Raw genomic sequence first — 27,953 nt, forward strand, 5'->3', positions numbered from 1 at the left:
GCTGGGAACGTGGTGACTGAGGGTCTGTGCTTTGCTCCATGCAGTGGGGTCATAGCTTATCTGCATTAATTTGAGTAAAGGCGGGTTTCCTGATTCCCCAGAGAGGGGGGACAGGTGGCTTCCCCCCTTCCCCCCTGCAAGCGTCCCCGCAGAGCGTGAACCACAGCGGCCAGGCCACCAGGGAGGAGGTTCCCGGCTGTAGGCCGTGCCCTGAGAGACCCAGGTGGTGGGAGTGCGGGCCGGTGGCCTGGCATGGGGACCTGGTGTGCTGTCCCCTGATGTGGCCCCTTCTGTCCTGCCGGCTCACGTGTCTGCTGGGCTTTCATTGCTGGGTTTTATTTCGCGGTTTTTCATTCTGTCTGTGAGTGACCGCAGTGGTTCCGTGAGCCCTCCAGCATCAGTCACCACTGCCGCGGGAAGGCTGACTTTTGCCGCCACCTCCCATCTTTTCTGTTCACCTTGTTTCCGTGTTGGTTTTGTTCCATGTTTTTTCTGACTTTTGTATTTTCTTTCTCTTTTCTCTAGCGGGTTGGAACGTAAACATTTCTTCTGGTAGATTCTGAGAGACGGAGACCACTGATGTCCCTCCCTGCCCCACCGTCCCAGGGTCCAGGGTGCCCCTTGCTCTCCACGATGTGGGCCTGACCAGGCCTGCAGCTCTCCCCTCACCTTCTGTCTGGGGCGTTCTTGAACAACTGAGGGACCCACCGTGTCCCCAGCATGGGCCCACGTGGGCCTCTGGCTGGTGGGATGCAGAGAGCAGGAATAATTTCAAGTCCTCGCCAGGCTGGGATGGAGTGGGGGCGGGGTGAGCGGGGACCCCCATGCAGACCGCGGGAGGCACAGAGGACCTGCTCTTCCAGAGACTTCTACATTCTGCATCTGGTCACACGAGGAGCAGCCACGCGCTCAGCCCTTGCCCTGCGTCGGGCCCTGCGTCCAGGGCGCCGTCTAGTCTGTCGTGGGGCCCGCACTGTCCTTCATGGGGCAGGCATCGTGGTTCCCAGTACAGAAGAAATAGCGCTTGCCTGGAGTGACTTAGCCAGATAGTGCTCAAGGGCCGGTGACTGTGGTTTCGGGATCAAGTTCTCAACCGCTGTGTGATCATTTTCTAAGGAGCTCATGTACGAAGCGTGCTGAGCCAGCTGGTTCAATAAGAGGTGTTTCAGATAGATTCTGAACGGCTGCATCGTGTGCCCTCGGGCCCCCCTCTGATCACCTCGGGGCGACTAGGGTGTCCGTCCTAAACACAGCTGTCCCCCACCTGGGCCCAGCTCCCTGCTGGGTATCCGCGGGCAGGTGCACCCGTGCGCGACCCGGCTGCCTTCCCTTCCTTTGCCTCGTCCGTCGGGCGCCAGCCTCCCAGGGAGGGGCGTCTAGGTCAGCGTGTTCGGACGGTCTGCGCTACAGCGTCCTCCTCCTTTTGCTCTTAGAGTGGCACCAGTACGACGATATAGTTTGCATGAAGCCCCCGGGGCTGATTCAGAGGGTGATGGACCATTTGACAGACGGCACGAGGAGGGAGCTGGTGCGGGGGAAGCAGATCGCCGCCACCGTCATGCTGGACACGATCTTCAGCATCCTGCAGATCTGGGACGCCATCAACATAAACAGCTTTTTTACCCAGTTCCAGCAGTTTTATTCTGTCGTGAGAGTGCCCATGATCTACGAAGGCCGTGAGCAGCCCTGGAGCGCTCTGCAGTACAACGAGAACGAGGTACCAGGTGTCCGGGGTGTCCCCAGTGGCTGTCTTCCCCTTCTGGGCGGTCAGATCCCCCCCAACCCCCTCTTCTTACTGGCCAGGAGCTGCCCTGAGGAGCAGGTGCAGGCAGAAGGACCTGCCTCAACTTCCCTACACTCCAAGCACCACTGCCTGGGGATCTTCTTCCTCCTTCGCCCCATCCACTTCCCCGCCTGGCCCCACCCCTCCTCCCCCTCTGGCCCCACCCCTCCTCCCCACCTGGCCCCACCCCTCCTCCTCACCTGGCCCCACCCCTCCTCCCCCTCTGGCCCCACCCCTCCTCCTCACCTGGCCCCACCCCTCCTCCCCCTCTGGCCCCACCCCTCCTCCTCACCTGGCCCCACCCCTTCACTAACCTGGCCCCACCCCTCCTCCCCACCTGGCCCCACCCCTCCTCCCCCTCTGGCCCCACCCCTCCTCCCCACCTGGCCCAACCCTTCCTCCACACCTGACTCTGCCCCTCCTGGCCCCACCCCTCCTCCCCTGTGGCTCCACCCCTCTCCCCACCTGGCCCCACCTCCTGCACTGGCCCCACCCCCCCCTCTGGCCCCACCCCTACTCCACACCTGGCCCAACCCTTCCTCCACACCTGGCTCTGCCCCTCCTGGCCCCACCCCTCCTCCCCTGTGGCTCCACCCCTCTCCCCACCTGGCCCCACCTCCTGCACTGGCCCCACCCCCCCCCTGGCCCCACCCCTACTCCACACCTGGCCCAACCCTTCCTCCACACCTGGCTCTGCCCCTCCTGGCCCCACCCCTCCTCCCCCTCTGGCTCCACCCCTCCTCCCCACCTGGCCCCACCCCTCCTCACCTGGCCCCACCCCTCCTCCCCACCTGGCCCCACCTCCTGCACTGGCCCCACCCCTCCTCCACCTCTGGCACCACCCCTCCTCCACACCTGGCCCCACCTCCTACACCGGCCCCACCCCTCCTCCCCCTCTGGCCCCACCCCTCCTCCCCACCTGGCCCCACCCCTCCTCCCCCTCTGGCCCCACCCCTCCTCCACACCTAGCACCACCTCCTCACCTGGTCCCACCTCCTCACCTGGCCTCTGGCAGAGCGGAAAGAAGGAGTGGAAACCCTTCTCCATCACCCGTCCCCCCGCGTTGTGGGAGGGCCCTGGCAGTTTTGAGACAGACCTGCGGCCATGCCTGAGATGACAGTTGGGACCTTGTAAGCGTGGGGGGCCCCTCCCCCATGCAGGGTTCGGGACTGCACCCTTGGTGGTGGCTCCCATCAAAGGCCCGGGGAAGTGGTGCTCAGGGTCTGGTGAGGAGGCAGGGCAGTGAGGTCACCCCTCCATGGGGCTGTGTACGCCCTTCATAGGCCTTGGCCCCCCGCCCAGGTAGCATGGAACAGAGGGCGATGATGGGGCGGCTTTCACACCCCTGACACTCACAGCCCCACAGTTATGTCTTCCTTCCCTCCTGGGGTCAGGTGAAGAAAAACCTGTGGTGGTATTTGAAAAAGCGGTCCGAGCCATTTCTGGAAAGAAGCGGGGACCTTCAGCCTGAAGACCACCCAGTGAGGAGCAGACTGAGAATGGGACTGATCCTCCTGTTTTCGGTGGAAACATTTGACTTACCCATGCTGGAGGGTGACCTGGCCTGGCTCTGTAACCTCCTTTATTTGGACGCCTGTTCGCCTGGCGACCTTCACCGCGACCTCAGCCACATTTTTGAAACACGTCTGAGGTATTGTGTGTGTGTGTGTGGGTGTGCGTGCATATGTAGGTGCGTGTCCAGGAAAGAAAGACTGCCCGTGATTTTACACATCCGTCGCTTCAGTGTTTATTTGTCTAGACTTTTTCCTCACGTATGTATTGTCTTCACTTTTATTACTTTTCTACTGGAATATCTTGCTTTTTTTTTTTTTTTTAATTTTTATTTTTTTAATGTTTGTTTATTTTTGAGAGACCGAGAGAGACAGAGTGTGAGCGAGGGAGGGGCAGAGAGAGAGAAAGACAGAGAACCTGAAGAGGCTCCAGGTCCTGAGCCGTCAGCACAGAGCCCTACGCGGGGCTCGAACTCACAAGCGGCAAGATCATGACCTGAGCCGAAGTCGGACGCTCAACCGACCGAGCCACCCAGGCGCCCCTGGAATATCTTGCTTTTGAGAAGCTTTCTGGTGTATCACGCCTTACCGTCGACCCAAATGAAGAAACTTTTTTTCAAATTAAAAGGAAACGGGGCGCCTGCCTGGTTCAGTCTGTGGAGCCTTGATCTCGGGTTTGTGAGTTCGAGCCCCACATTGGGTGCAGGGTTTCCTTAAAAATAGAATCTTAAAAAAAACAAAAGAGGGAGAGCATTTTATTCGAGCCCATGTTCCACCACGAGAGCACGTGTGCCCCCAGGAAGGAATGTGGTGTAGGGTTATGTGTGTTTTTTTACACGTAGAGTTACAGATCATCAAGACAGTCCAGAAAGTTACAGACTTTATGTGTTTAGTATGTGCAAGACTTAAGGGAACCGGGAGGTGTTTTTTTTTCTTTTTTCTTATTTTTATGTTTGGAATGCTCTTTTCTGGTTATTTAAAAGCAAATTTTTTTTAATGTTTATTTATTTTCAAGAGACAGAGTGCTAGCAGGGGAGGGGCAGAGAGAGAGGGAGACACAGCATCCGAAGCAGGCTCCAGGCTCTGAGCTGTCAGCACAGAGCCCGAGGTGGGGCTCGAACCCACAAACTGTAAGATCATGACCTGAACCGAAGTCGGACGCCTAACTGACTGAGCCCTCCAGGCGCCCCTGGTTATTTATTTACTTACTTTAAAAGCCAACGAACATTGTGTGCTGGGGGCAGAAACAGGGCCAGGCTTTGAGTTTTGCCGAGTCATGTTGAATGTGGTAAATGCCACAGGGTAGCTTCCCAGGGAGCCCAGGAGCTGTGTCCATGAGCACGGAAACTTGAGAATTTCCTTTATCACCCCTGCATGCATGTGTTTGAGAGGTTGGGGTTCGAAGATTGACTGCAGGGCTCGCCTCAAGGTCGTCTGCGGAAGCGACGGGGGTGTTCCCCCTGCAGCCTCTGTGGCCACATGTTCGGTTTCGGACACACAAGGGTCCGCTGTGCTGGGCCAAGGGTGCTCTCGGTGTGGAGGCTCCGGCCTGGCCCGAAGGAGCTTGCTTCTCCCTGGGTGGCGGGGGCCACCTCGGTGCCCTCGATTACAGAGCGCTCCTGCAAGGTCTTCTCCACGGCTCTGCGCATGGAGCTTGCGGGGAACGGAAGGTGGGCTTCCTTGAACGATGCGTCTTATCAGGACATCTGCTTCTCGGTTTTACAAACTTGAGCTACCCAGCGCAGCTCTGCGTGTTTTAAGAGCCAGGCGTTGGTGACACACGTACAAAGTTTGTGCAAGGGCAAATCTCAAAGAGCCGGCCAGCATCAGTATATGGCTTTGTATCTGGATTTACTGTAGCCGGAGGGTCTGGGCTCATAGATCACAGAGCTTTCCCAAACCTCTGTTCCCTCCACTGTCAGGGAGGATGGTCGGTCGCTACAGGGCTTCAGCGAGAGCCTGATGCCGGGATGGGTGGGTGCCAGGGGTGAGCCCCTACGTCCCTGGCAACCATATTTCTCCCGGGGCTGGTCGCTCTTCTCGGCCACGCCTGTGTTCTCCTGCTTTTCGTGCGAGGGGTCATCAGACCCCCCAGGGCAAGCCACTGGCCATCCTCAGGTCGCTGTGGGCTCTCTGTTCCCTTCCCAGGTGGCGGGTATTCCTGGTCAACCTTTGCCGACAGTGCATAGAGAAGGCGGTCGACCTCTGGGTGCTCACCCTGCCTGTCCTGCACCACTGCGTGGCACCAACCCCTCAAGGAAAGGACTCCAGGATACAGCCTGAAGACACCTGGGCGGCCCTGGAAGGAATCCCCTTCTCGGAGTTCCGGGAAAAAAAGGCAGATCGGTAAGTTGGAGAGCCACACTTGTATCTGTAAGTTCTGGGATGACAGCTGTGCTTCTAGAACCTTCGATAGGCTCCCCCGTGCACACATTCCTGCTTTGGGCGACACTTCTTTTAAAATGACTTCTTCGGGGGCGCCTGCGTGGTTCAGTAGGGTAAGCGTCCAACTCTTGGCTCCTGCTTAGGTCGTGACCTCACGGTGCATGGGATCGAGACCCATGTCGGGCTCCCTGCTGACAGCTCAGAGCCTGCTTAGGATTTTCTCTCTCTCTCTGTCTCTCTCCCCCTGGAGCATGCTTGCTGGTGTGCTCTCTTAAAATAAACATGAAAAAGCTTTTAAAAAAAAGATTAATTGTATGTATTTTAAATACCCTTCAGTGGTGTATAAACTGTCTGGAGAAATTCAGTTGTTAACAATGGAAAATGACAAACACCAGCCTTGGTCTTAAAGATCTTGTCTTTCAGGCAGACACGGCCTTTAGTGGGTCACGAACCTTTATCAGATGTTCTTTGTAGCCCTTCTGTGACTTCTGTGGCACCTGGCTTTATGTGCCTTCCAGCTGTCCCCTTCTGGGGTGTCTCTAGTACAGTGTCACCGTATAATGTCATGATTTAAGGACCTTCACTGGGTCCACTTGGACTGTTTGATGTGGAGCATTTACTTACTCGCTCATCAAGATGCTTCATTCGTAAGTCGCTGCAGCCCCTGTAGAAGACAGTATGGAGGTTCCTTAAAAAGTTCACGGTGGAGGGGCGCCTGGGGGGCTCAGTAGTCAGCTGGGCGTCTGACTTCGGCTCAGGTCACGATGTCACGGTTTGTGAGTTCGAGCCCCGCGTCGGGCTCTGTGCTGACGGCTCAGAGCCTGGAGCCTGCTTCGGATTCTGTGTCTCCCTCTCCCTTGGCCCTCCCCCACTCATGCTCTGTCTCTCTCTCTCTCTGTCTCTCAAAAATAAACATTAAAAAAAGAAATTAAAAAAAAAAAGTTGACAGTGGAACCACCATATGATCCCACAGTCTCACTTGTGGGCGTCTGCCCCACGGAGACGACATCAGTATCTCAGAGACGCACGTGTGCCCCCATGTCCGCTCTAGCAATATTCACAGTAGCCACGGCGTGGGGACAGCCTAGTGCCCACCGATGAGCGGATAAAAAAGTTGGGAGATACGCCCAGTCACACACACACACACAAATTTCCAGGTAGAAGATGAAGAAGTTTTGGGAGCCCACTCTACGGCCTGGTGAATGTAGTTGGTAGGAGTGTATTAGACACGTTTCCGTGTCGCTAAGAGAGTAGATCTTCACTGTTCTCAGCACAACAAAGAAATCGTAACTATGTGACTTGATGCAGGTGCTGGGTAGAGCGAAGGCGGTCAGTGTATAAATGTGTCAAATCAACACACTCCACACCTGGCACACAAGGGCTCTAAGCCACTTACAGCTGCATAAAGCTGGAAACAGTGCTTAATTCTTAGTGCAATTTCTTGCCGTGGTAAAAAGAGACACGTCCTATAATTTGGCTTTTTAATAATTTTCAGCGTAGGTCAGCGGCATCCCACATACTCACACGGGTGTGCCGCCCCGGCCAGAGCTTTCTCCTTGTTCCCACGTTGAAACTCTGTCCCTGTTAGGCAACGACTCTGTTTCCCCTGCCCGTACCTGGTAAGGCCCGTCCTGCTGTCTGTCTCCGTGCATTTGCACAAGCCAGGGACCTCTCGTCAGTGGAATCAGCATGTTTGTCCTTTGGAGACGGGCTGGTTTCACTCAGCGTCGTATCTTCAACTTTCATCCGCTTTGGTGAATTCTTTTCTTTTTTTTAGCGTTTATTTTTGAGAGAGAGAGAGAGAGAGAGAGAGCGAGCTTGAGTGAGGGAGGGGCAGAGAGAGAAGGAGACAAAGAATCGAAAGCGGGCTCCAGGCTCCGAGCGGTCAGCACAGAGCCCGACGCGGGGCTCCAACTCGCGAACTGCGTGATCATGACCTGAGCCAAAGTCGGATGCTTCACTGACTGAGCCACCCAGGCGCCCCGACGTTTAAATTATTTTTGAAGTTTGGACTTTATAAGTCTCTTCTGACATTACTTAACTCCGTCTGTGTTTGCTGATCTCACTGCTGCTCCTTCTCTGTCCCTACAGGAGTCACTTAGTTCAGCTCATGGGAAAGGAAAGGCATTTGCTGAACGTAGATGAGTTTCTCTTCCGGTCCTGGTTCAGTCTGCTGCCCCTGCGCAACCTCGTTCACTATATGGAGAACTTCATGGACCATCTGAGCGTCTTCCCCACTTGCGTCCTGGACTGCCTTCTGGGGACGTGGTACCGGCTTCAAAGGCTTACAAAACTCTCCTTCAGCGACTTCGAGGTCTGTTGTCCAGAGCAGGCTCTTGAGACGCTTAGCAAAAGCAGATCAGAAGCGAGACGTTCAGAGCCTGTGATTCTTCTTTTCTGCGGTCCTGGCAGGACGAAACACTTAGAAGCCAGAGGCCTGGGTGGTGTGGCTCTTTGCCAGGGCTGTGGGGCCGCTCTGATGGCAGTTCCTCTGCTTCCGGAGAGTTCCCGAAAGCCACGGCCGGGAGGCGTTCAGGCTGTGCAGTATGGGCGGGCGGACGGGGTCGGGGCTCCCCCACGTGCCGCTCCGTCCTTTCCCGTTTTGGGGGACGCGGGGAACGGTCCAATTTTAAATCCTGAATTTCCCTTGTGAGACGATAGAAGATTGGTGCTCGAGTACCTTAAAACTCGTTGGTAGCAAGAAAGAAAGGAATCCATCGTTCTGCTCTATTCACGTCGGGTTTTCTGGGTTCTGTCTTCGCGAACGCGGTGGCGTCACTTTGACTGTCCTGTTTTGTTTTGTTTTTTTCTTGGCCACCCCAGAACACCGAGAACACGTTTCAAATGTTGCTCCACCTCCTGGACATTTATCAGGACAGGTAAGTAGAAAAAGCGAAATGCGGACTTTCTCCTGCACGAGCTCACCCCCCACTGACCGCGGGATCAGAAGGTCCTCACCCACCGCCTTTCTGAGCTGTCAGTGCTCTTTTCTCCCCCACGTTGTCTTCCATCCGTATCCAAACGATCACCGCATTGCACATCCATGCTCGTGTTCCGCATTTCTTGAACATCTGGTCTCTGCATGGTTTCTTGCAAGTCAGGCCAGCTGACTACACGGAAACACACACGTGGGGCGTCAGGTGTCCTGAATTCTCGGGACACTTGCGGTATCGCCTCCCCTGGATTCTCAGGGTGTTCAGGGTGGGGGCGTCAGATCGCCATTCATGTCAAGCCCCAGTGGCCCCAGGACCTCCCCCGAGCCAGTCACAGAAGCACCCTCACAGTGCCTCTCTCATGTCACCTGCTGCACCTCGCCCCCGTTGGCTCTGGCCATGTGCCAGCCAGGGATGACGGGGCCTGGTCCCCACAGAGCTGGAAGAGACTCCGTCCACCGTACGTGTTCTAGCACTGTCTTCACTCCCTCTCTCCCTGTACTTTTCTGATTTTTTTTTCAAATTTACGTAGTACCTTAACCTGCGGTGACACACATCCCTAGGTTTTTTTTTTGCCTTACTCGTAGGGATTTGGAAGGGAAGGAACGCATCACGGTTAACGGGTACTGTTGTCTCATTTCTCCTAAATTACTTCAACGATTTCTCTTAACTCTTTGCGGGATAGGATTCTTGAGGAGCCCTTGGTACAGTCCTACTTGACTGTGTGCCTGAAACTTCACGAAACTATCTGCAGAATCACAAAAGACCCAAAGTTTTATGAGCTGCCTGCCTTATCTGCCGAGATTGTTCGCAGAATTATTATACTTAAATCTCTAGTGGTAAGTGGAACCCACACACACAGTGTCGCACCCACGATAACTGGAATTTCGAGCGGCCTCAATTCCAGGAGGGAGATCGGCTGGCTCTAGGATTGCTAGAGGGCCACAGAATGGGTGACAGCGTCCTCAGAATGTACGTTGGGCACCTGCCCTGTGCTGGGTTCTGTTCTGTGCACTGAGGATGTTTTGGTGAGCTGGCGTCTGCGCCCTTACCCTCCGCGGGCTTCCGCTAGAGGGAGGGAAGGAGGCAGGCAGTGCAGGGGTTAACTCCAGAGCAGTGCGGATGTGCGCCCAGAACGCACGTCCGGGCGTGGTCTTTCCCACTTGACCTCGTTTCCTGCACACTAGTACCTAACTACAGCGGCCAAGTGCACGCACCCAACAGGCACACCTCCACGCCTCTGCACACAGGTGCGCGCCCTTAGGCCCCCTCCAGGATCCAGCTGTAGGGAGACCCCGGCGCCCTGTCCCCTCTCCCGCTGCATGCCTCCCAAAGGGAGCCCTCTTCTGTTTCCTGCCGCCCAAGATGAGCTTTGCCCGTCTTCGCACACTCTGCTTCATGTGCCTGCTTGATTCACTCACCCCTGCGTGTCTGGGACTCACACCCCTCCCTGCTCGTGGCAGACCTTTCTTCCTTTCTCCGCGTTGTACTCTTAGTACACTTGAGATCCTGGGCGTCACCCTGCAGGTGATATGAGACTTTATGTTCAGACTGACCGTTTGCTTGCTAACCGGAGTAGGAGCCAGAGCTGGGACGTTAGCGACGTAAAAGAATTCCGCGTGTGTTTTGACTTTATTCTTTTAATTTTTCTTCTTTCGAATACCAGAGACACATTTTAAAATAAATGTTGGTAAGATGATTCTGTGGAAACCGCTGTTGTTTAAACTTTAATCACGGGCAGGTGTCCACTTCCATAAATGTACGGGAAAATAAGCAGATACGTTTTCCCGCAGAAAAAGCTCTTACGTGGTGGTTGGACTCTCAGACTGGCGTAATCTACAATATGGTGAAAATATTCTACCCCAGCCATAGAAACAAAAAGTCTGGCAAAACTGAACTCAAAAGTGTATGATCAGTTTTTAACAAGCTTTTGGGTGGGTCCTGACACAGGGGGTTAAGTGCATTGATGGGACACCAGATGCAGAAAGGCCAGGGGTGTGGGAATGCTTCAGACTAGTGCTCGGCCTTGGGCTGTCCACGTCCTGCCCGTCTCTGCCCGGCCCTGTGCCCGGTGTAGGTGACGGAAAAGAGAAAGGGGGCCTCGTGGGGGCCACCCAGGGAACGTGTAAGTGTGGCACAGGTGACAGGCGGTAGGCTGGAGTGTCCATAAGGTGCCGTGGGAACGGAGGGCAGGGCCGGGGTTCCTACGAGGAGCGAAGAGCCCCCACAGGGTCGGGGAGGAGGAACCTCGCTGTTCTCAAGGGCCCGCGGGGAGTGGAGTGTGGCTGGAGATGCAGCCAAGGTGTAGAGAAGGCCAGATCACAGGGCAGGCACACCATGCTTGAGCTTCTGGATTGTTCTAGAAGGTGCTGTGCCATTCGGGGATTTCAGGCAAGGGCGGGCGTGTCCCAATTTTCAGCTGAGAACTATGGCGCCCACTTGGCATCCACTGATCCGGCGCTGGCCGGGTGGGCCTCCTCCCCCCCCCCCCCCCCCGTCTTTACGGACAGAGCCCCTCCTGCCCTAGGCTGGGTACAGTCCCCTTCATGTGCCCAGAGAACACCTGGCATTTTCCCCACTAGGCACCTACGTGCTTAGCGAGCAGATGCTTGCCCGTCTGTCTGTCTGTCTGTCTGTGAGCCGTCGCCCACTCCTCCACAGCATCAGCTTGCAGGGCAGGAACCCAATCTGCTTGGCCACCGGGCGGGGGGGGGGGGGGGCATGTGGTGGCTCTCGGGGAGCCCCCCGGAGGGCGGAGTGACAGCTGATCCAGGTGTGGGTCCTGACACTTATACTGACCTTGCGGGGCACTGCCGAAGCCCAGAGGCTAGCGCTGAGCTGGGGGGGCCTTCCTGGGGCTTCGGGGCATGGCCTCTGCTGAGGTGAGGCTCTGTGCCCATCTGCTTCATGTAGATGTCCAGGTGTGGGGGAGGCAGCACCAGAGCCTGGACCCCAGTGCCAGGGCCCGTGACCTCAGGGTCAGAGCTTGTACAAGGGCCAGGGCCCGTGACCCCAGGGTCAGAGCTTGTACAAGGGCCAGGGCCCGTGACCCCAGGGCCAGGGCCCATGACCCCAGGGCCAGAGTCCAGACTCCAGGGCCAGGGCCCGTGACCCCAGGGCCAGAGCCCGGACCCCAGGGCCAGGGCCCGTGACCCCAGGGTCAGAGCTTGTACAAGGGCCAGGGCCCGTGACCCCAGGGCCAGAGTCCAGACTCCAGGGCCAGGGCCCGTGACCCCAGGGCCAGGGCCCGGACCCCAGTGCCAGAGCCCGGACCCCAGGGAGAAAGGATTTTTCGGAGTAGGGGAAACCTCGTGGGAAAAAAGTGTGGACGGAAGCGGCCTCGGGTTTACCTCTGTCCAAGGAGCAGGGGTCTGCGTGGTGCACCAGTTGGGGAGTCTCTGGGCTGCTGGAGGCTCTGCCACTGGGGCACGTCCTCTCCCAGCCAGTCTGGAGAAGGCGGCCTGGTGTGGCCTGCTCACTGGTAAGGCGGAGTCCCCCTGTGCTGTTGCTGCACTGGGGGGGTTCACAGGGACAGAAGGCTTATCCTTCCCAAGCCCCCTGCTTTGCCCGAGCCGCCCACTCGCAGAGCAAAGCCACAGAGTCCCGTGAAATCGAAGCGCCTTGAAACGTAGGCGAGGCTGAGGTCTCGAACGCGCTCATGTGACTCCGATGTGGCTGGTTCTCGAGCACCTGCCGCGGATCGGGAAGGGGGAGTGGTGTCTCCAGAATGTCCCGAGTCACGGTGCGGGGACCCTTACGCGCCCTCTCTCTCCCTCAGCAGCCGGATTCAGCTGAAGGCCCAGGAAAGGAGACTGGGAAGAAGAACTCCGTGAAAACAGTCTTCCAGGGGACGGTCGCCAAGACCAGAGCTTGGCTTCAGAGCATTTTTCAGGAGAGCATGTTCTTCAGCTACTGGTCGCAGGTCACGTTCAGATACCGGGAGGAAATCAAGGTGAGCTGTGTGGGGCCAAGGCACTGACGCGGCACGCTGGCCCCGTGCTCTGTCCCCAGGATGCACAGCCAGGGCTGGTCGTGCTGCCCACGGTCCACCTGGTGGGGTCCACTGTGCCCCCCCCCCCCCCCGCCACAGGCCCCGGGGGAAGGGAAGGTGCTGAGACGCGGGGCCTGCGGGGAGAGGGCTCCCTTTCAGCAAGGACGCTGGCAGGCAGTTTGGCTGGAAAAGGCAGGAAAAGGCAAGAGTTACTTGAAGGGGAAACTGGGCAGGATAATCCCCCAAGCGTTAAGAATGAGCGAAGGGTGGCTTGTGGTCCGTTGACACGAGAGGATTCTCAGTTAAATGCAGTAATTAATAATGGTAAGATAATACTGATTAAAATGTAGCCGAACATCTACTCTGAGGCAGGTGTGGCTGTTAGCCCCGTCTCACAGAAGAGGTGACGGGGTTGGGGGACATGACGAGAGAGTGGACCAAAGCGCGGGCAGCCCAGCCCCGGGGACTCCCCATCAGAGCCCCACAGCGGGCGAACCGGGCTGTGTTCTTGAAGACTGTAGCCAGCTGCCAGGACGCAGCTGTAGAGAAGGGATGAGCCACCCAACCGGATGGCCCCCTTCACCCCCTCGACCCAGATTTCAGCAGGTGCTTGCCTCCCAGGACACTTGAACGGGATAGTGGTAAAATCACACAGCCGACCCTGTGCGTGAACAGGGCTGGTGATGCTCGTACGTCTCAGACTTAACCCCTTCTCCACACGGAAGGGGGCATCAATCCAGATGCCTGGAGCACAGAAGTCCTATCACTCACCCTCAGAGGGACAGAGTCTGAGGTCAAAATGAAGAAAATGCACGTCAACCTTGAGCTTTATTTAGAAATTTCGTTGTTGGTACTGGGACGGGCGGAGCGCTTCTGGAGTTGTCTGTGTGAGCACCGGGCACAGGGATTCGGAAGCCAGGCGTCTTTCTCACTGTGGAGAAGCAGACGTGGCAGAGGGCCAGGGGCCCGTGGTATTGCTGTGAGCTCATGACCTGGAGGGCTGGAGGGGCTCCCAGCTCTCCACTGAAAGGCCTGGAAGTCATGCCGGCCAGGCCCCTGAGCGTCGCGAGCAACCCCAGGCCTGGGTTTACCATCCCCACTAAAAGAAACCTGGGCTCCAGGCAGGACAGCTGGCCCCACAGCCTGACACCCCTTTGGTAGACACAGGGCTCGTGGCAGGCCAGCGTCCCAGACCAGCTCCCGGGACAGTCGCTCGTTTAGCTCCTGGTACCCGGTGACACCGTTTCCGAGCTTTGGCAGCCGTACTGTGCCCGAGTAAGGCACGAGCTCAAGGGGAACACGAGTTGGCCATACGTGGGCACTCCGTCACATCTTTGCGATATTTCTGTAAGTCTAGAGTCATTCCACGTTTCTAGAAAAAAGGAAACAGAAGGTCGTCCGAAGGGACTGCTAGCCGAACCTGGGACAATTTGGTCATCCGGACGAGTAATGCCGGGACTGGACAACAGACAGCTCATTAATCCTTGAAACATGTTTACAGAAACAGAAAGTGGGGGGAGGAGAGAAAGAGAAGTTCCTCGTTTTATTGGAGAATGCAGCCAACGGAGGTGGAGGAAACCGCCGTGGTCACAACCTTCATCTGTAACACGGCGGTGATCGTGGACTCCGTCAGGATTCATCCACGAGTGCTGAACTCAGTGGGTGTGAGCGTTAGGAAGCGGGGTGTCGGGGATCTGCTTGTCCTCATGGGAGAATTAGGAGTCAAGTCAGATCGAGAGACAGTCTACAGAGAGAAGAATGGACGGCCTCCCCATCACCCCCGTCAGGGGACAGGGTCCCGCCAACACCAACCGCCCTGAGCGTGACGCTTGCACCGTGATCGTGCGGCAGAAGGGCCACGATGCCAGGAGATTCCTTCCCACGTGTTTAGAGGACCACGTGGCGCGGAGCCTGCACCTTCTCTCCCTGTGGTTCTGCAGAGAAAACGCTTCACGAAGGAGACCGAGAAAGCAGCTGTTAAATACCAACAACTGGGGAATCCAGGTGAAGGAACAGGGGTCTCACCGGGCTGTCCCTGCAACTTTTGTTTTATGTTCGGAGTTCCTTGAGCTGGAATAGGAGACAGATACGTTCAGCTTAGAGACCAGCTACACGGTAGGAGGACCATCCCCGCTGCCTGGTCCTGTCGAAGCCCTTCCTTTCCAAAGACTGGGACGAGGACGGCTGCCCTGCCTCGCCACTGACACGGCTCACCGGTGACAGAGACGCGGTCAGAACCCAGGTGTCCCGCGCCCCTGGAGCTGCCATAACAGTCTTTCCTTTCTCGTAGAATTCATCGTGGCCCTTAGTTGTCCTGCGGCTGTCACTGACATGAGGGCTTTTGCAGGTCTGGAGGCGGCTGGTGGAAATAAACTTCCCCGTGGAGTATGGCTGGGAGGAGTCGTTGATGGGGGACCTGGAAGGAAGAATCAAACAGGTAGCAGAAGTCGGGGTGTTCTTTTCAGAAGCAAGTTGGTGAAGCCAGACCATTCGTAACATCCTGTAGATACGGAACGGTGCATTTCATGGGTGGTCCTGGTGTGCAGGGGGCGTGGGGTAGACCTGACCTTGCATTTAAAAAATTTTGTTAAGGGGCACCTGGGTGGCGCAGTCGGTTGAGCGTCCGACTTCAGCCAGGTCACGATCTCGCGGTCCGTGGGTTCGAGCCCCGCGTCAGGCTCTGGGCTGATGGCTCGGAGCCTGGAGCCTGTTTCCGATTCTGTGTCTCCCTCTCTCTCTGCCCCTCCCCCGTTCATGCTCTGTCTCTCTCTGTCCCAAAAATAAATAAACGTTGAAAAAAAAAAAATTAAAAAAAAAATTTTTGTTAAATGTTTATTCATTTTTGAGAGAGAGAGAGAGAGAAAGAGGGCAGGGGAGGGGCAGAGAGAGAGGGAGGCACAGAATCTGAAACAGGCTCTGAGCTGTCAGCACAGAGCCCGATGAGGGGATTGAACCCATGAACCACGAGATCGTGACCTGATCTGAAGCCGGACGCTTAACCGACTGAGCCACCCAGGCACCCGTGACCTTGCATTTTTGATCCGGCCTTAATAGTTTGACCAAAGGTGATATTCCAGAGAAGAATGAGGGAAAGGGTCTTGCCTCCAGGGAAACCCTAGGTTTATGGAGCAAAGCCCTCCCATGTGCAGTAGCTTCTAATGGGACAGATTGCTTACTAACCCCGGTGACAAAAATGGGAAAACAAAAATGTTTTCATTTCTTTTTCTTTTTTATTTTAGAGACAGAATGCAAGCAGGGGAGAGGGAAGGAGGGAGAGGGAGGGAGAATCTCAAGCAAGCTTCATGCTTAGCTCTGCGCCCTGCGTGGAGCTCGATCCCACGACCCTGGGATCATGACCTGAGCCGAAATCAAGAGTCGGACGCTCAACGAACTGAGCCACCCAGGCGCCCCCGTGTCTTTATTTTTAATTAAAGCCTGTGACCCTAGGAAAATCAGGACTCGTTTCTACATGATATGAGAGTTTTATACGCCACGGTCTCAGGGGTCTTTTTAGGAAATTGGAAGCAAGGGGGAATCGCGTATTTTTCAAAGTTTCCCTGCTTCTGCAAGCTGCTGGGCCAGGGGCTTTTTCTGCAAAGCGGGAAGAGAGACGCTGCATCGCAGCCTCGTTTGTCTAATGGCTCCAGTTGGCGGGGCCAGGGGACATGGTCGGGGTGGGGTGTGAAGTAAACTCCCGGGGACCCGATGCAGTGTGGGGAAGGTAGGACAATCGGGGCGCTTTTATTGCACAGAGTATTAGGGCGCAGCCCCAAAGCTCTCACACTGTCGCCCTGTGTTGCAGGAGAGGCCTCTCGTCCAGATCTCTGCCTTCTGCAGCACCCACTGGGATGCCATGGGGTTAGAAGACAGCGTGTCAAGATGCTTCGAGAAGTGTGTCATTGAAGCAGTGAGCTTGGCCTGCCAGGTGAACAGCCTCTCACCGCGTGGGAAACGCGTTTGGGTTCACGGCTGTCCTCTGACATCATCAGCTCGGGGCCGTTCAGTGCCCCCTGGTTCTGAGCCCCGGCTGCCAGTGCAAACGTGGGCACCGGGCATCCCCCTTCTAGCCTAGAGGGAGGGTCCTGAAATTCAGTACCCTTGACCCCGAGAGGCCGCTCAGCCTCCTGCTGCCACAGCTAACGCACCGCTCACGGGTGACCCTGAATCAAGCAATCCAGTGCTGCGCCTGTACGTCCTTCTCATTGCTGCTGGATTGTCTTCTGTTTGTTTTGTTTTTTTGTTTTTAATTTTTTTTTTGTAAGTTTATTTATTTTGAGAGAGAGAGAGAGTGCGTGCGCGCGAGCAGGGGAGGGGCAGAGAGAAGAGAGAGAGAATCCCAAGCAGGCTCCATGCTGTCAGCACAAATCCTGATGTGGGGCTCGAACCCACAAACCATGAGATCATGACCTGAGCTGAAACCAAGAGCCGGACGCTTAACCGACTGAGCCAGCCAGGCGCCCCGGCTGCTGCTGGCTGGTTTTACCACCTGCTCACACTTGCTTAGCTCGTGTGCAGTAAGAGACCCCAAAGGCTGGCAGAACATTTATGGAAGAAGACAATGAGTTTGGAAAGATTCTGTCAACTCACATAGGGTTTTTCCTGCAAAGTGGGAAGAGATGCTGCCCCACCTCGCCCCTTCGGAACAGCCTCTCCCACTCTGTGTGTGGGTGAGCTTGGGGCTTTCTGTACATAAAATCCCATCGTATGCAGAGAGAAATGGTTTTACTTTTTCCTTTGCAATCTGGATGCCTTATATCTTGTTCTCCCTTCATTGGTGTGATTAGAGCCCCCAGTGCAGACGTGCCTTACTTCTCATCTCAGTGGGGACGCCCTCAGTCTTGTGCCTCTGAGCGTGTCGTCGGCTGTGGACTTTTCAGAGACGCCTTTCGTCAGCTTGAGGGCATTCCTTCTAGTCGAGAGTTTTTATCATGGAAAGGCATTGGATGTCTGAACGCTTTCTGTGTCTGCTGAGACAACTGTGCGATTTGTTTTCTCTGGATACGATGTATCACATTAACAAATGTTCCGTGTTATGGGGCAACTGGGTGGCTCAGTTGGTTGAGTGTCCCACTTAAGCTCAGGTCATGGTCTCCCCATTCGTGAGTTTGAGCCCCGTATGGGGCTTTGCACTGACGGCTCAGAGCCTGCTTGGGATTCTCTCTCTCTGCCTCTCTCTCTCTCTCTCTCTCTCTCTCTCATTCAAAATAAATAAACTTACAAAAAAAGCACAGATCTTTGGGGCACCTGTGTGGCTCAGTCGATTAAGCCTCTGAATCTTGATTTCAGCCTCGGGTTATAATCTCATGGTTGGGGAGTTCAAGCCCCACATCTGGCTCTGTGCTGATATCCCAGACCCTGCTTGGGATTCTCTCTCTCTCTCCCTTTCTGCCCCTCCCCTGCTTGCTCTCGCTCTCTCGCTCTCAAAAGTAAATAAAACTTAAAAAAAAAAAAACCACGAAAACAGGGGCGCCTGGGTGGCTTAGTTATTTGAGCATCCGATTTCAGCTCAGGTCATGAACTCGCGGTTTGTGAGTTCTAGCCCCATGTCGGGCTCTGTGCTGACAGCTCGGAGCCTGGAGCCTGCTTTGGATTCTGTGTCACCCTCTCTCTCTGCCCCTCCCTCGCTCATGCTCTCTCTCTGTCTCTCAAAAATAAATAAACATTGAAAATGTTCTGTGTTAAACCAACCTTTCACCCCCGGGATAAACCCCACCTGGTCATGGTGTATAATCCTTTTTATATGTTGTTGGATACGGCTTTGCTTCATCCTTTTAAATATCAAAAAGTAGCTATTGTAAACGAATCCCTGCTTTTTTTCCCAATTACCGAAACTTTTTGTAAAAACTTTGAACCTGAAGAGGGAGGATGTTCCATCTCTCTGTGGGGAATCGGAAGGAGGATTACAAAGTACGTGCTGAACGCATTACAGTTGGGAATCATGGTTTAGGACAGGGTATGCGTATTAACAGCTTTCTCATACTACGTTTGGCATCCTTTCTGGGAAGTCCAGGAAACCCGCAGCAGGACGCCGTGAGCCCGAGGAAACGGGTTGTGCCGTGCAGGTGCATCTGTGTGTATTTTTTGCCTCTGTTTCTGCGTCTCTGAGGTTTGTCAGGTGAGGACACGGCATGCAGGGAAACAGAAATGCCCTAAGAAGAGGGAAGTATTTTCTTCTCTTGCTTTTTTTGAGGCTTTGTAAACCACAGAGGATTTCTGGAATGCTATTGAATGAGCGGTTTATTTACATCCCTCGAAGGCAAACCGTCCCGAAAAACCTCCCGCATTTCCCTCTCTTTGTTCAGTCTCAGACCAGCATTCTTGAGAGAATCTCCCATCACGACCTGCAGAAATTTGGCAGTCTTGTGTCGGCCGTGATCACCAAGTCCTGGCCAAGGAGCAACGGGCAAGCCGTGGATGACATGGATGGGGTGTTAACGCACCTGCTCACGTGGCCGGACATCAAGCATCTCTTCAAGTTATACGGTATGTCCGTGGGGGGTGCAGGTGTGTCTGTCCCGTGTGCTTGTGTCTTCCTGATCCCCGGGGTGGGGGACAGAGTATTAGACCTGATACTCGGGCGGGTTGATGTTCGGCCAGGGAAGCAGACGGGAGGCACGGGAGGGGCGGGAGGGAGGAACCCAGGAGGATCCAGGGTGTCCTGCTCTGTGGCCCCCATTCCCTGGGTGCCTGCCATGCCCCAGCTTCACTGCCAGCATAGGGTCCTTGAAACAGTCCCGAAAGATCCCCGTTCTTCAGGCGAGGAAGCCGAGGCGGGGGGCTCGTAGTGTGACTCACCCGAGGTCTCAAACATAAATACCAAGAACTAAAGTCCAAACCCAAGTGTGTCTGGCTGGCTCTAAAAACCACTCTCTGTTGTTCTGAGATCAGCGTCCACGTCGAAGCCGATGCTGACGACCTTTCACAACAAAATAAATACCGTCTGTTCCTTTGCCGCCACCCCCCCCCCCCACGCCCCGGGTGTTCCGTGGTCAGAGAGGGGGAGATACGTATTGCCCAAAAAACGTCGTATTCAAGTTTACGTATAAGTCATTAGGTTCAGATGTAGGGCAAGGGCACTGGATTTGGGACAAAAAAAATCCCAATTGGAGGATTCAGAGTCTCTGTTACATCAGAGTCTTGCCTGTCAGTGCTGTTGTGTGCATAAAACGAGGTCGTTGATGGGGGCATGGGTGGTTTCATGAGCCTTGTTAAAAGCTACTCGGAAAGATTTCATTTGTGTCTTTTAAAATTAATGGACGCTTTTAGGGGCGCCTGGGTGGCTCAGTCGGTTAAGCATCTGACCTTGGCTCAGGTCACGATCTTACGGTTTATGAATTCGAGCCCCGTGTCGGGCTCTGTGCTGACAACTCGGAGTCTGGAGTTGCTTTGGTTTCTGTGTCTCCCTCTCTCTCTGCCCCTCCCCTGCTTGTGCTGTCTCTCTCTCTCTCTCTCTCTCTCTCTCTCTCTCTCTCTCTCAAAAATAAAGATTAAAAAAATAATTAATAATAATTAAAAAAACTAAAACTAGGGGCGCCTGGGTGGCGCAGTTGGTTAAGCGTCCGACTTCAGCCAGGTCACGATCTCGCGGTCCGTGAGTTCGAGCCCCGCGTCGGGCTCTGGGCTGATGGCTCGGAGCCTGGAGCCTGTTTCCGATTCTGTGTCTCCCTCTCTCTCTGCTCCTCCCCCGTTCATGCTCTGTCTCTCTCTGTCCCAAAAATAAATAAACGTTGAAAAACTAAAACTAAACATAAAGTAAAAATTCTGTCTTCTCACTTGATCTTAAAATTCAAATTCCCATTTTTGCAAGAGAGCCAACCTGTGCAGAATATCAAACCCTCACATTGATGTGTCTCCGCAAAAACACCCCCTGCAAACCCTCCGGGTCACCCTCGCTGGGCACCCGCGCGTCCCTGGTGCAGGCCACTGTTCCGCTGCACGGATTCTCACGACGCGGGGCTTAAAGGAGACAGTAGTTCCAGAACAACCCTCAGCGTGCTGAAGGGGGCTCAGGTTTTAAAAGCCAGAGAAGTGCCGCTCTCCTCTCCTGCCATGGCGGGAGTCACCTTTACGAGCAAGGTCGTTTGGGAAGCCTTCCAGAAAGCAGAATTGGGCTAAGGGAGAGACGCTTCTGGAGACACAGGGTGACCTTTGCTGGTCTCGCGTGCAGGTGGGGGCAGAATAGCAAGGAGGCCGCGGGACAGCGCCGTGTCGTGCAGGGGCGGGGGGCGGGGGGCAGGAGCAGGCGCCCGCTCCTTTAACTCTGTTCTCAACCTGCTCAGAAACCGATGAGCAGGTGCTAGCCAACATGACAGAGGACGGCAAGAAGCTGTTGGCCACCGCCGACTCCGTGTTCACGAAAGTTACCGAGGACCTCCTGGATGGCACTGTCCTGGTTGGACACTTGGAGCTCATCATGAAGCACACCAATCAGTTTCTCGACATCTGTCAGTTAAGTGAGTGTCAGCGGGACCGGACTTGAGGTTCCTGGACAGGGACCGCGGGTGTCCGCGTATTTTGTAGAGGGGCGACCTACATCCTCCTACGATGAGGGGCTCTTCCTGTCGGTCAGTGGAGAGGGGACGGTTTCTAATCCTCAGGAAAATGATGGGGAAGTGATAAAAGAATGGGCCGGTAAGATCGCCCTGTTTCTCTCCACGAGGCTGGGCCCGTGGGCGTGTGGGCAGCGTGGCTGTGCACGTAGCAGCCGCCGCGTCCCTCCCCGCGGCCGTGACCTCAGAGCATCCTCAAAGGGAGCTGGCAGAGGGGCGCCCGGGTGGCTCAGTCGGTTGGGCGTCCGACTTCGGCTCGGGTCATGATCTCACTGCTCGTGGGTTCGAGCCCCGCGTGGGGCTCTGGGCCGACAGCCCGGAGCCTGGAACCTGCTTCAGATTCTGTGCCTCCCTCTCTCTGCCCCTCCCCCGTTCATGCTCTGTCTCTCTCTTGTCTCAAAAAATAAATAAACGTTAAAAACAAATCTGAAAGAGAAAGGGTTAGGGTTAGAGGGTTTTCGCGGAAAAGGATACTCTTGCTTCTCCTACTGGGCTCCTCTCGTTTTCCAGAGAGAAAGTGCCTTTCACCCCAAGAGAAGAAGCAGAGTGTACAGGAAGTGTTGGCGTGGAGGAAGGAGGAGCTCAAGTTTCTGAAGCAAGAGAAGAAATGCGTCCACAGTCTTCTGAAGCTGTGTGGGGAGGTGAAGCACCTGGTGAAAGGTGACAGTCCGGGGAGCCCACGTGGACCAAATGGAGGGTCCCCGGGGCAGGGGAGGGGGGGAGGGTCCGAGGGCACCATCCACACATGTCACACAGCAGTGTCTACCTTGGGGGGGAGGCATTTCGTGACGTGTCCATTTTTAACCGCCTCACACGGGCCACCTTGGTCGTTTCGCTGTTTACCGCTGTGCCTCCGCATGACCTGCCTGAATACCCACTCGCTGCCCTGGTCTCCCGGGCCCGAGCGTTAGCTGCTGCAGAATTACAGAGGGGAGATCCTGCCCAATCTTGGATGCGTTGGTCCACTGTCCCTGTCGCTGTGGACAAGCCCAAGTCAGATGTGACTCTGACCACTGGTCATTCTCTGTCCGGAAGCTCTGGCGATCTTTTCGGCCCCGCTCTTCAGAGAGTTCATAGTGACGAGCCGAGGTCGGGGTTGCTTTTCCATCCGTCGTGTTGGGCATACGTAGGTCTTCCTAATCTAGAAATCCACGTCCTTGACTCCCGGGAAATTCGCGTGAGCTGTCTCACTGGTACTTTTCCTCTGGCGGGAACACGCCCCGTTGGGTCCCAGACCCCCCGCAGCAGCCGCGTCACTTCCGTGGATCTCTTCTTCAACTTTTGTCCCTTTGGTGTTTGCTCTGCTTTCTGAGAAATTTCGGCCCCTTGGCATCCAGCCTTTCCCTTAGCATTTTTCGTCTCCGTTGTCACGCTGATTTACAAGAACTTCGATTTTTCTCTAAACGACCCTGTTTCGTGCTAATCTTGCTCCTGTTCACAATCGCGGTGTCTCGTCTTTCTGAGATTATTGTCATTTTCGGCTTAGAGGTTTCCCTTGCCTTTTGTCCCCAGAGTTTCTTGTTTCCTCCAAGTCCTTATGTGGATGTTTTTCTGTCTTTCACGTTAAAGACCCCCCCCCCCCCCGTGTGTCTGGGAATTCTTCCATCTGTATGAAGAGGGGGGCCTAGCGAACCGGCTGTAGCCCCTGAGGGTGGTGTAACTGGGCCTCAAGGGCACGTTAGGTCCTGTCCCAGGGGTGGTCAGACCAGCGTGGGGGGCACAGGCCCGGCGGCCGGCGTCCTGGGGGTGGAGAGACGGGAGGGGCTAGAGGACCGTCTGCATCTGGTGTGGGTGTTCTGGTCCTCTCTCAGGGTCCTGCTCCTGCCTCCCCTCCTCCGCTGCCCGCGGCGTGTGTCCCTCTTTGTTACAACCCCTCAGTCGTCTTCTGAGGGAGGACATGCGTCCAGGCACGCCTGATTCTCCCGTTGCCAAACTCGCTCCGCGTCAGAGCTGTCGCTGACTGAGGTGGAGACGGGCGGGCTGCCTGCCGTCTAGAATGGGGTGTGCGTGAAAATCGGACCTCTTCTCCAGCCTTTCGATCCAGGCCTCCTTACTTTCTCCCTCCTCTCCACCGACCTGTGTGACCTGTGTGTATGCCACCAGGGAATCCCAGCCTGCCCGCTGCGGGCTGGCGGCCCTCGCCTTGGGGCCCAACTCGGCCTTGGCCGTGGCTGCGGGTCTGCTTTTCAATTCCACGCCCCACCACCCTCCTGCTCTGGCTGTGGTCTTTTCCGCTCCTCCCAGTCGTGGTTTATGACTTTTCCAAGACCTTGTCTGTTGTGGCCCTGGAGCGGGTTTGGGGAGGGAGCGAGGCGGGCGATGTCCACACGGTCACATGCGCCCGCAGGTGCCTAGAAGGGACCGTGCTTGCTTTGTTGTGGAAAGTCACGAACAAGCTGGGGCGGGGGGTAGGGGGGGTTGTGGGGAGACCAGTGGGTTCTTACTGAGGAAGAATGACAGCAAGTGCGTTCACGCAAGTTGCGTTTCGAGCAGTGAGGACGGTAACTATGGGGAAAATAAAGTAGAATGGTACCGCGAGTAGAGGTTTGACTTCTGACGTTCCTTTGTGGTTTCCAAGTGGATCTGGAAGAGGTGATCAGAAAACATGCAGAGGACCTCAACGGTAAACGTCTGAGCGACGCCGTGACCGTGAGGTTGTCGCCCGCCTCCCCGGATGTAAAGAGGACGACACATTACAGCCTGAGCCCCCAGGTCCAGGAGATGGCCAGGAAGATGGACTGGTTGAAGGACAGCCACCTCTTCCAGGTGTTCTGGGCGGAAGCCGCGAGGGCGCTGAGCGAGCCCGGGGAGGAGCTGGAAGGGCAGATACTTCAGCCCGAAGAAGCGTATAAGTATCTGTACTGCCCTTGTTTCGAGAAGTATCAGGATCTGTATGAGGATCTGAAGTCAGGAGAGATCACCTTTCAGGAGGTCAATGTCATGTTCAACGACTTTGTGAATAAATACAACAACCTCACTTTCGAGCTCCAGCTTATGTGTGCCCTGGACAGCAGCGACCAAAGAGACTGGATCGGTGACCGTGTTGGGCAGATCAGAGAGTACCATCACCTGCATCAGGCCGTCAGCTCAGCCAAGGTCATCCTGAAGGTCAAGGACAGTTTGGGCCTGACCGGTGACTTCCGTGTCCTGCACACGTTGTTGAACTTTGTAAGTTACTTGCCAGGGACCCCTGGGGTGGGGGGCTGGGAAGTTGGCGGGGTTGTCTCACGGGCTCTCTGGGTTCTCGAGGCTGGACAGGATGGTTCCACAGCCTCCCCCCAGCATTTCTTGATTGCACCTCATTCGATGCCAGATCATGCCCAGGGCCTTGTTTCCACCTTTATTTATAAACAGTGTGAGTGCCGTTGGCACCCGCTGTTTTCCCGGGTCGGCGTGAGGTTCGAGACCTGGGGGACGGGCGATGACCCTCTTTCAGTAGCCGGGGATTTGGAGGGAGTGATCTGGTCTCATGGGGCTAGAGAGGGGCTGGAGGGGCAGAAGAGGGCTTGGTTTCACCTGGCTCTGTGCGTCCCCCGGTGCCAGCAAGAAGCGGTCCGCGGCAGGCTGTCTCTGCTACGGGCAAGAACCGGGTCCCACGAGGTGTGTTCCTTCAGGCGAGCATTGACAGGGTGTCCCGTGACCTGCGGTATGGTATAGACGCTTGCGATGATGGTTAAAGTTTAGCACAAAATTTGGAATGAAAGCACACGTAACCTTGAATCCCAGCAGCGTGCTCTCGAGTAAGTCACTGCTCCAGGGGTCCGTGTCCTTACCCGCGAAGTTGGAAAAGTAGCAATTTTTGCCTGGCTGCGTTCTGGCACACGTTGCTTGGCAGAACGCCAGGCATGGGGCAGGGGTGGTTCCTGTACCGATTCCGGGGACAGCAGGGGGGTTCTGGCGTCTCGGGGACAGGGGCTCCACGTGCCTGCCTCCGGCTCCCGCCAGTGCAGGAAGGGCGGGGATGGGGCCTCCGGGCTGGTCGTCGCTACGGCTCCAACTCCAGGGCTCCAGGTAACCCCGTCCCGCGCACAGTAGAGCCTTGTCTTGCAGACGGACAACTTCAGCCAGTTCCGCCACGAGAAGCTGGACCGGATCAGCAAGCAGCTCATCCAGGCCAAAAAGCTTCTGCAGGACATCACTGAGCCCCGGTGCCAGTGTCTGAACGAGCTGTCCCTGAGGAAGGAGTTCATTAGCTGGGTCCGGGAGGCTCTCGGAGGTACGGCGGTCGGCGTCTGGAGGGAGTGTTCAGATGGCTCGTGGGGCGGGGTGGGGCGGGGGGCAAGCCCTCCACTTGCTCACGTGCTGCCTGAAGAACAGAGATGCTGTCTGAGTCAGGTCGATGCACAGCATTTGCCGCAGCGATTGCCGGCACAGTTTATTTATTTCAGGGCAGTGTTTCTTACGTTCTGGTATAGAAAGCATTTCCTCGGCTACTGTTTTCCCCCCACTCTGGATGCTTGCTGTGGACAGTGGAGGGTCATTTTCTTACAAATCCTGCTCCCTTTTGCTTTTTCCTGGGCTTGATTTTAGCTACAAAACAAGGTGAGCCCTTGTCCGCAGAGAGTTTGGATTACGTCACACTCGGTGGTGTTCTGTGTGTTCCTTTTTTGGCCAGGGGCTTGGCAGCCTTTTTCGTCTTGTGGCCTGGGCGCCTTTGGTAGAGGGGGTGCACAGAAGGGAGGAGGGGAGGTACGGAAGAGAGGTGGAGGAAGCAGGGGAGAGGGGAGGCGGCTCTGGTGTGCAGGGGGGAGGCTGTCTCTCCTCCAGAGCCCCCATGCTTGCCACCGTGGGCTCTCTGGCCCGCTTTGACGCACATCCTTTGATTTGTAAGTTGCCCGAAGAGAGGTCCTTCCATCCCTTGACGGTTAACTGTCGACACAGTATTTACCAGCTGAGCCCGCGTCTTTTTCGTGTAAGACGGTGGCGTCGTGCAGATGAAATAAAGCGAGGTTCATGGAAGCCCCGTGGGGTGCCTGGATGTCGCTGTGGTTCCGTGAGGCCAGGTGCTGAGCAGTAGTGTCGACGTCAGCTGCAAAAGAAAGATGGCCCCGGATCTGTGCTAAGAGCAGAAAGTCGATAAGCAGGACCCTGAAATTTCAGCAGTATCCGTTTATACCTCACTAAGGATCCTTGCTCGAGGTCAGAATGCCGGGCTGTCCTAGAGCCGCCCCGCACTCACCCCCTCACCTGTCTCCCTCCGCCCCAAGGCGTCCACGAGCTGAAGGTGTTTGTGGACCTGGCCTCCATCTCCGCGGGGGAGAACGACATCGACGTGGACCGGGTGGCCTGCTTCCACGATGCCGTGCAGGGCTACTCCCCGCTGCTGTACAAGCTGGACACGAGCGCGGGGTTCGACGAGTTCATGACCCATCTCGGGGAACTGTGGAGGGCCCTGAACAACGACGCATACCTGCCCCATAAGCTGGTAAGTCTTACTCCTGGCTTCATGCGAGCAGACAAAGCCGCGTGGGCGATTGCAACACCGCCAGAGGCGTGACTGCGAACTATGCCACCGGAATGACAGGGGTGGATGCGGCATTTTAAAATGATGTTTCTCTTGGGCAGACGCCTGGGTGGCTCAGTCGCTTAAGCGTCCGACTTTGGCTCGGGTCACGAGCTCACAGTCCGTGGGTTCGAGCCCCACGTCGGGCTCTGTGCTCACAGCTCGGAGTCTGGAGCCTGCTTCCCATTCCGTGTCTCCCTCTCTCCCTGCCCCTCCCCTGCTCGTGCTCTGTCTCCGTCTGTCTGTCTCTCTCTCTCTCAAAAATAAAACATTAAAAAAAAAATTTAATGGTTTTTCTTTATAGTTTAATTATTTTGAGAGAGAGAGAGTCCAGGCAAGAGTGCGGGAGGGGCAGTGAGAGAGGGAGAGAATCCCAAGCAGGCTCTGTACTGCCAGCACAGAGCCTGACGTGGGGCTTGAACTCACGAACCCTGAGATCATGACCTGAGACGAGATCAGGAGTCGGACGCTCAACCGACTGAGCCCCCTGGGAGCCCCTAAAATGATGTTTAAAACCAGTTTTACTTCATACATGGAATTGCCTTCTCTCCCTTATTACGTTAGAAAGTGTAATTCAGAATTGCATGTAAATTAAGTACAGTTCCCGTCATGCAAAACACTCATGGACAGAAGACTGACATGTGCCCAGTGTTTTTTTTTTGAATGGTAGTAACTGTTACTTAATTCTGTATATCGCTTGGTATTTTCCATGTTTTCCATAAATGGTGTAAATTAACGTTTTAAATTTATGTTTGTAAAATATATATTAATTTATATTTTGTAAGTTATATTTTGTATATATTTGTAAAATATATATTAATTTGTATTTACTTAATTCATAAGTAAGCTCTACACCCAACACAGGGCTTGAACTCAGGACCCTGAGATCAAGGGTCACATGCTCTACTGGCTGAGCCAGCCAGGTGCCCCTAGAAATCCATTTTTTATCAGAAAGAAAATGAACGTGGGGCCCCTGGGTGGCTCAGTCAGTGAAGCATCCGACTTCAGCTCAAGTCCTGGTCTCTGTTTGTGGGTTCGAGCCCCACGTCGGCCTCTGCGCTGACAGCTCGGAGCCTGGAGCCTGCTTCGGATTCTGTGTCTCCCTCTCTGCCCCCACCCCATGTTGTGTCTCTCTCTGTCTCAAGAATAAATAAAACTTTGAAAAAAAATCTTTAAAACGAACGTGGTAGTTTAAGTAAACCACGTGCACCAGGGTTCGAGCAGACCCACACCGCATCACGTGGCTAGTCTGCAGAGGCCATGTCTGGCCAGCCGCAACCACGGAGGGTGAGGGAGGA

General features: G+C 55.5%; 1 protein-coding gene across 4 annotated transcripts in view; it reads left to right on the forward strand.

Annotated features, from left to right (window-relative positions):
• Positions 1–27,953, forward strand: part of RNF213 (ring finger protein 213) — a 103,636-nt gene that overhangs the window by 25,044 nt on the left and 50,639 nt on the right. For all 4 annotated transcript variants that reach the window (XR_015244349.1, XR_015244350.1, XR_015244351.1 and 1 more), the window contains 15 exons: positions 1,434–1,717; positions 3,178–3,434; positions 5,443–5,640; positions 7,771–7,993; positions 8,503–8,558; positions 9,298–9,451; positions 12,391–12,564; positions 14,951–15,040; positions 16,406–16,528; positions 18,906–19,086; positions 20,883–21,056; positions 21,663–21,812; positions 23,731–24,320; positions 25,203–25,368; positions 26,360–26,577. Coding sequence is in view for 1 of the 4 variants with exons in the window: in XM_086688243.1 (XP_086544369.1) it covers positions 1,434–1,717; positions 3,178–3,434; positions 5,443–5,640; positions 7,771–7,993; positions 8,503–8,558; positions 9,298–9,451; positions 12,391–12,564; positions 14,951–15,040; positions 16,406–16,528; positions 18,906–19,086; positions 20,883–21,056; positions 21,663–21,812; positions 23,731–24,320; positions 25,203–25,368; positions 26,360–26,577 (3,038 nt within the window). In the remaining 3 variants the exon portion in view is untranslated. The remainder of the gene's footprint in view (positions 1–1,433; positions 1,718–3,177; positions 3,435–5,442; positions 5,641–7,770; positions 7,994–8,502; positions 8,559–9,297; positions 9,452–12,390; positions 12,565–14,950; positions 15,041–16,405; positions 16,529–18,905; positions 19,087–20,882; positions 21,057–21,662; positions 21,813–23,730; positions 24,321–25,202; positions 25,369–26,359; positions 26,578–27,953) is intronic.

Source organism: Puma concolor, chromosome E1, assembly GCF_028749965.1.
Source record: "Puma concolor isolate L17-30 chromosome E1, mPumCon1.1.hap2, whole genome shotgun sequence".
NCBI lineage: Eukaryota > Metazoa > Chordata > Mammalia > Carnivora > Felidae > Puma > Puma concolor.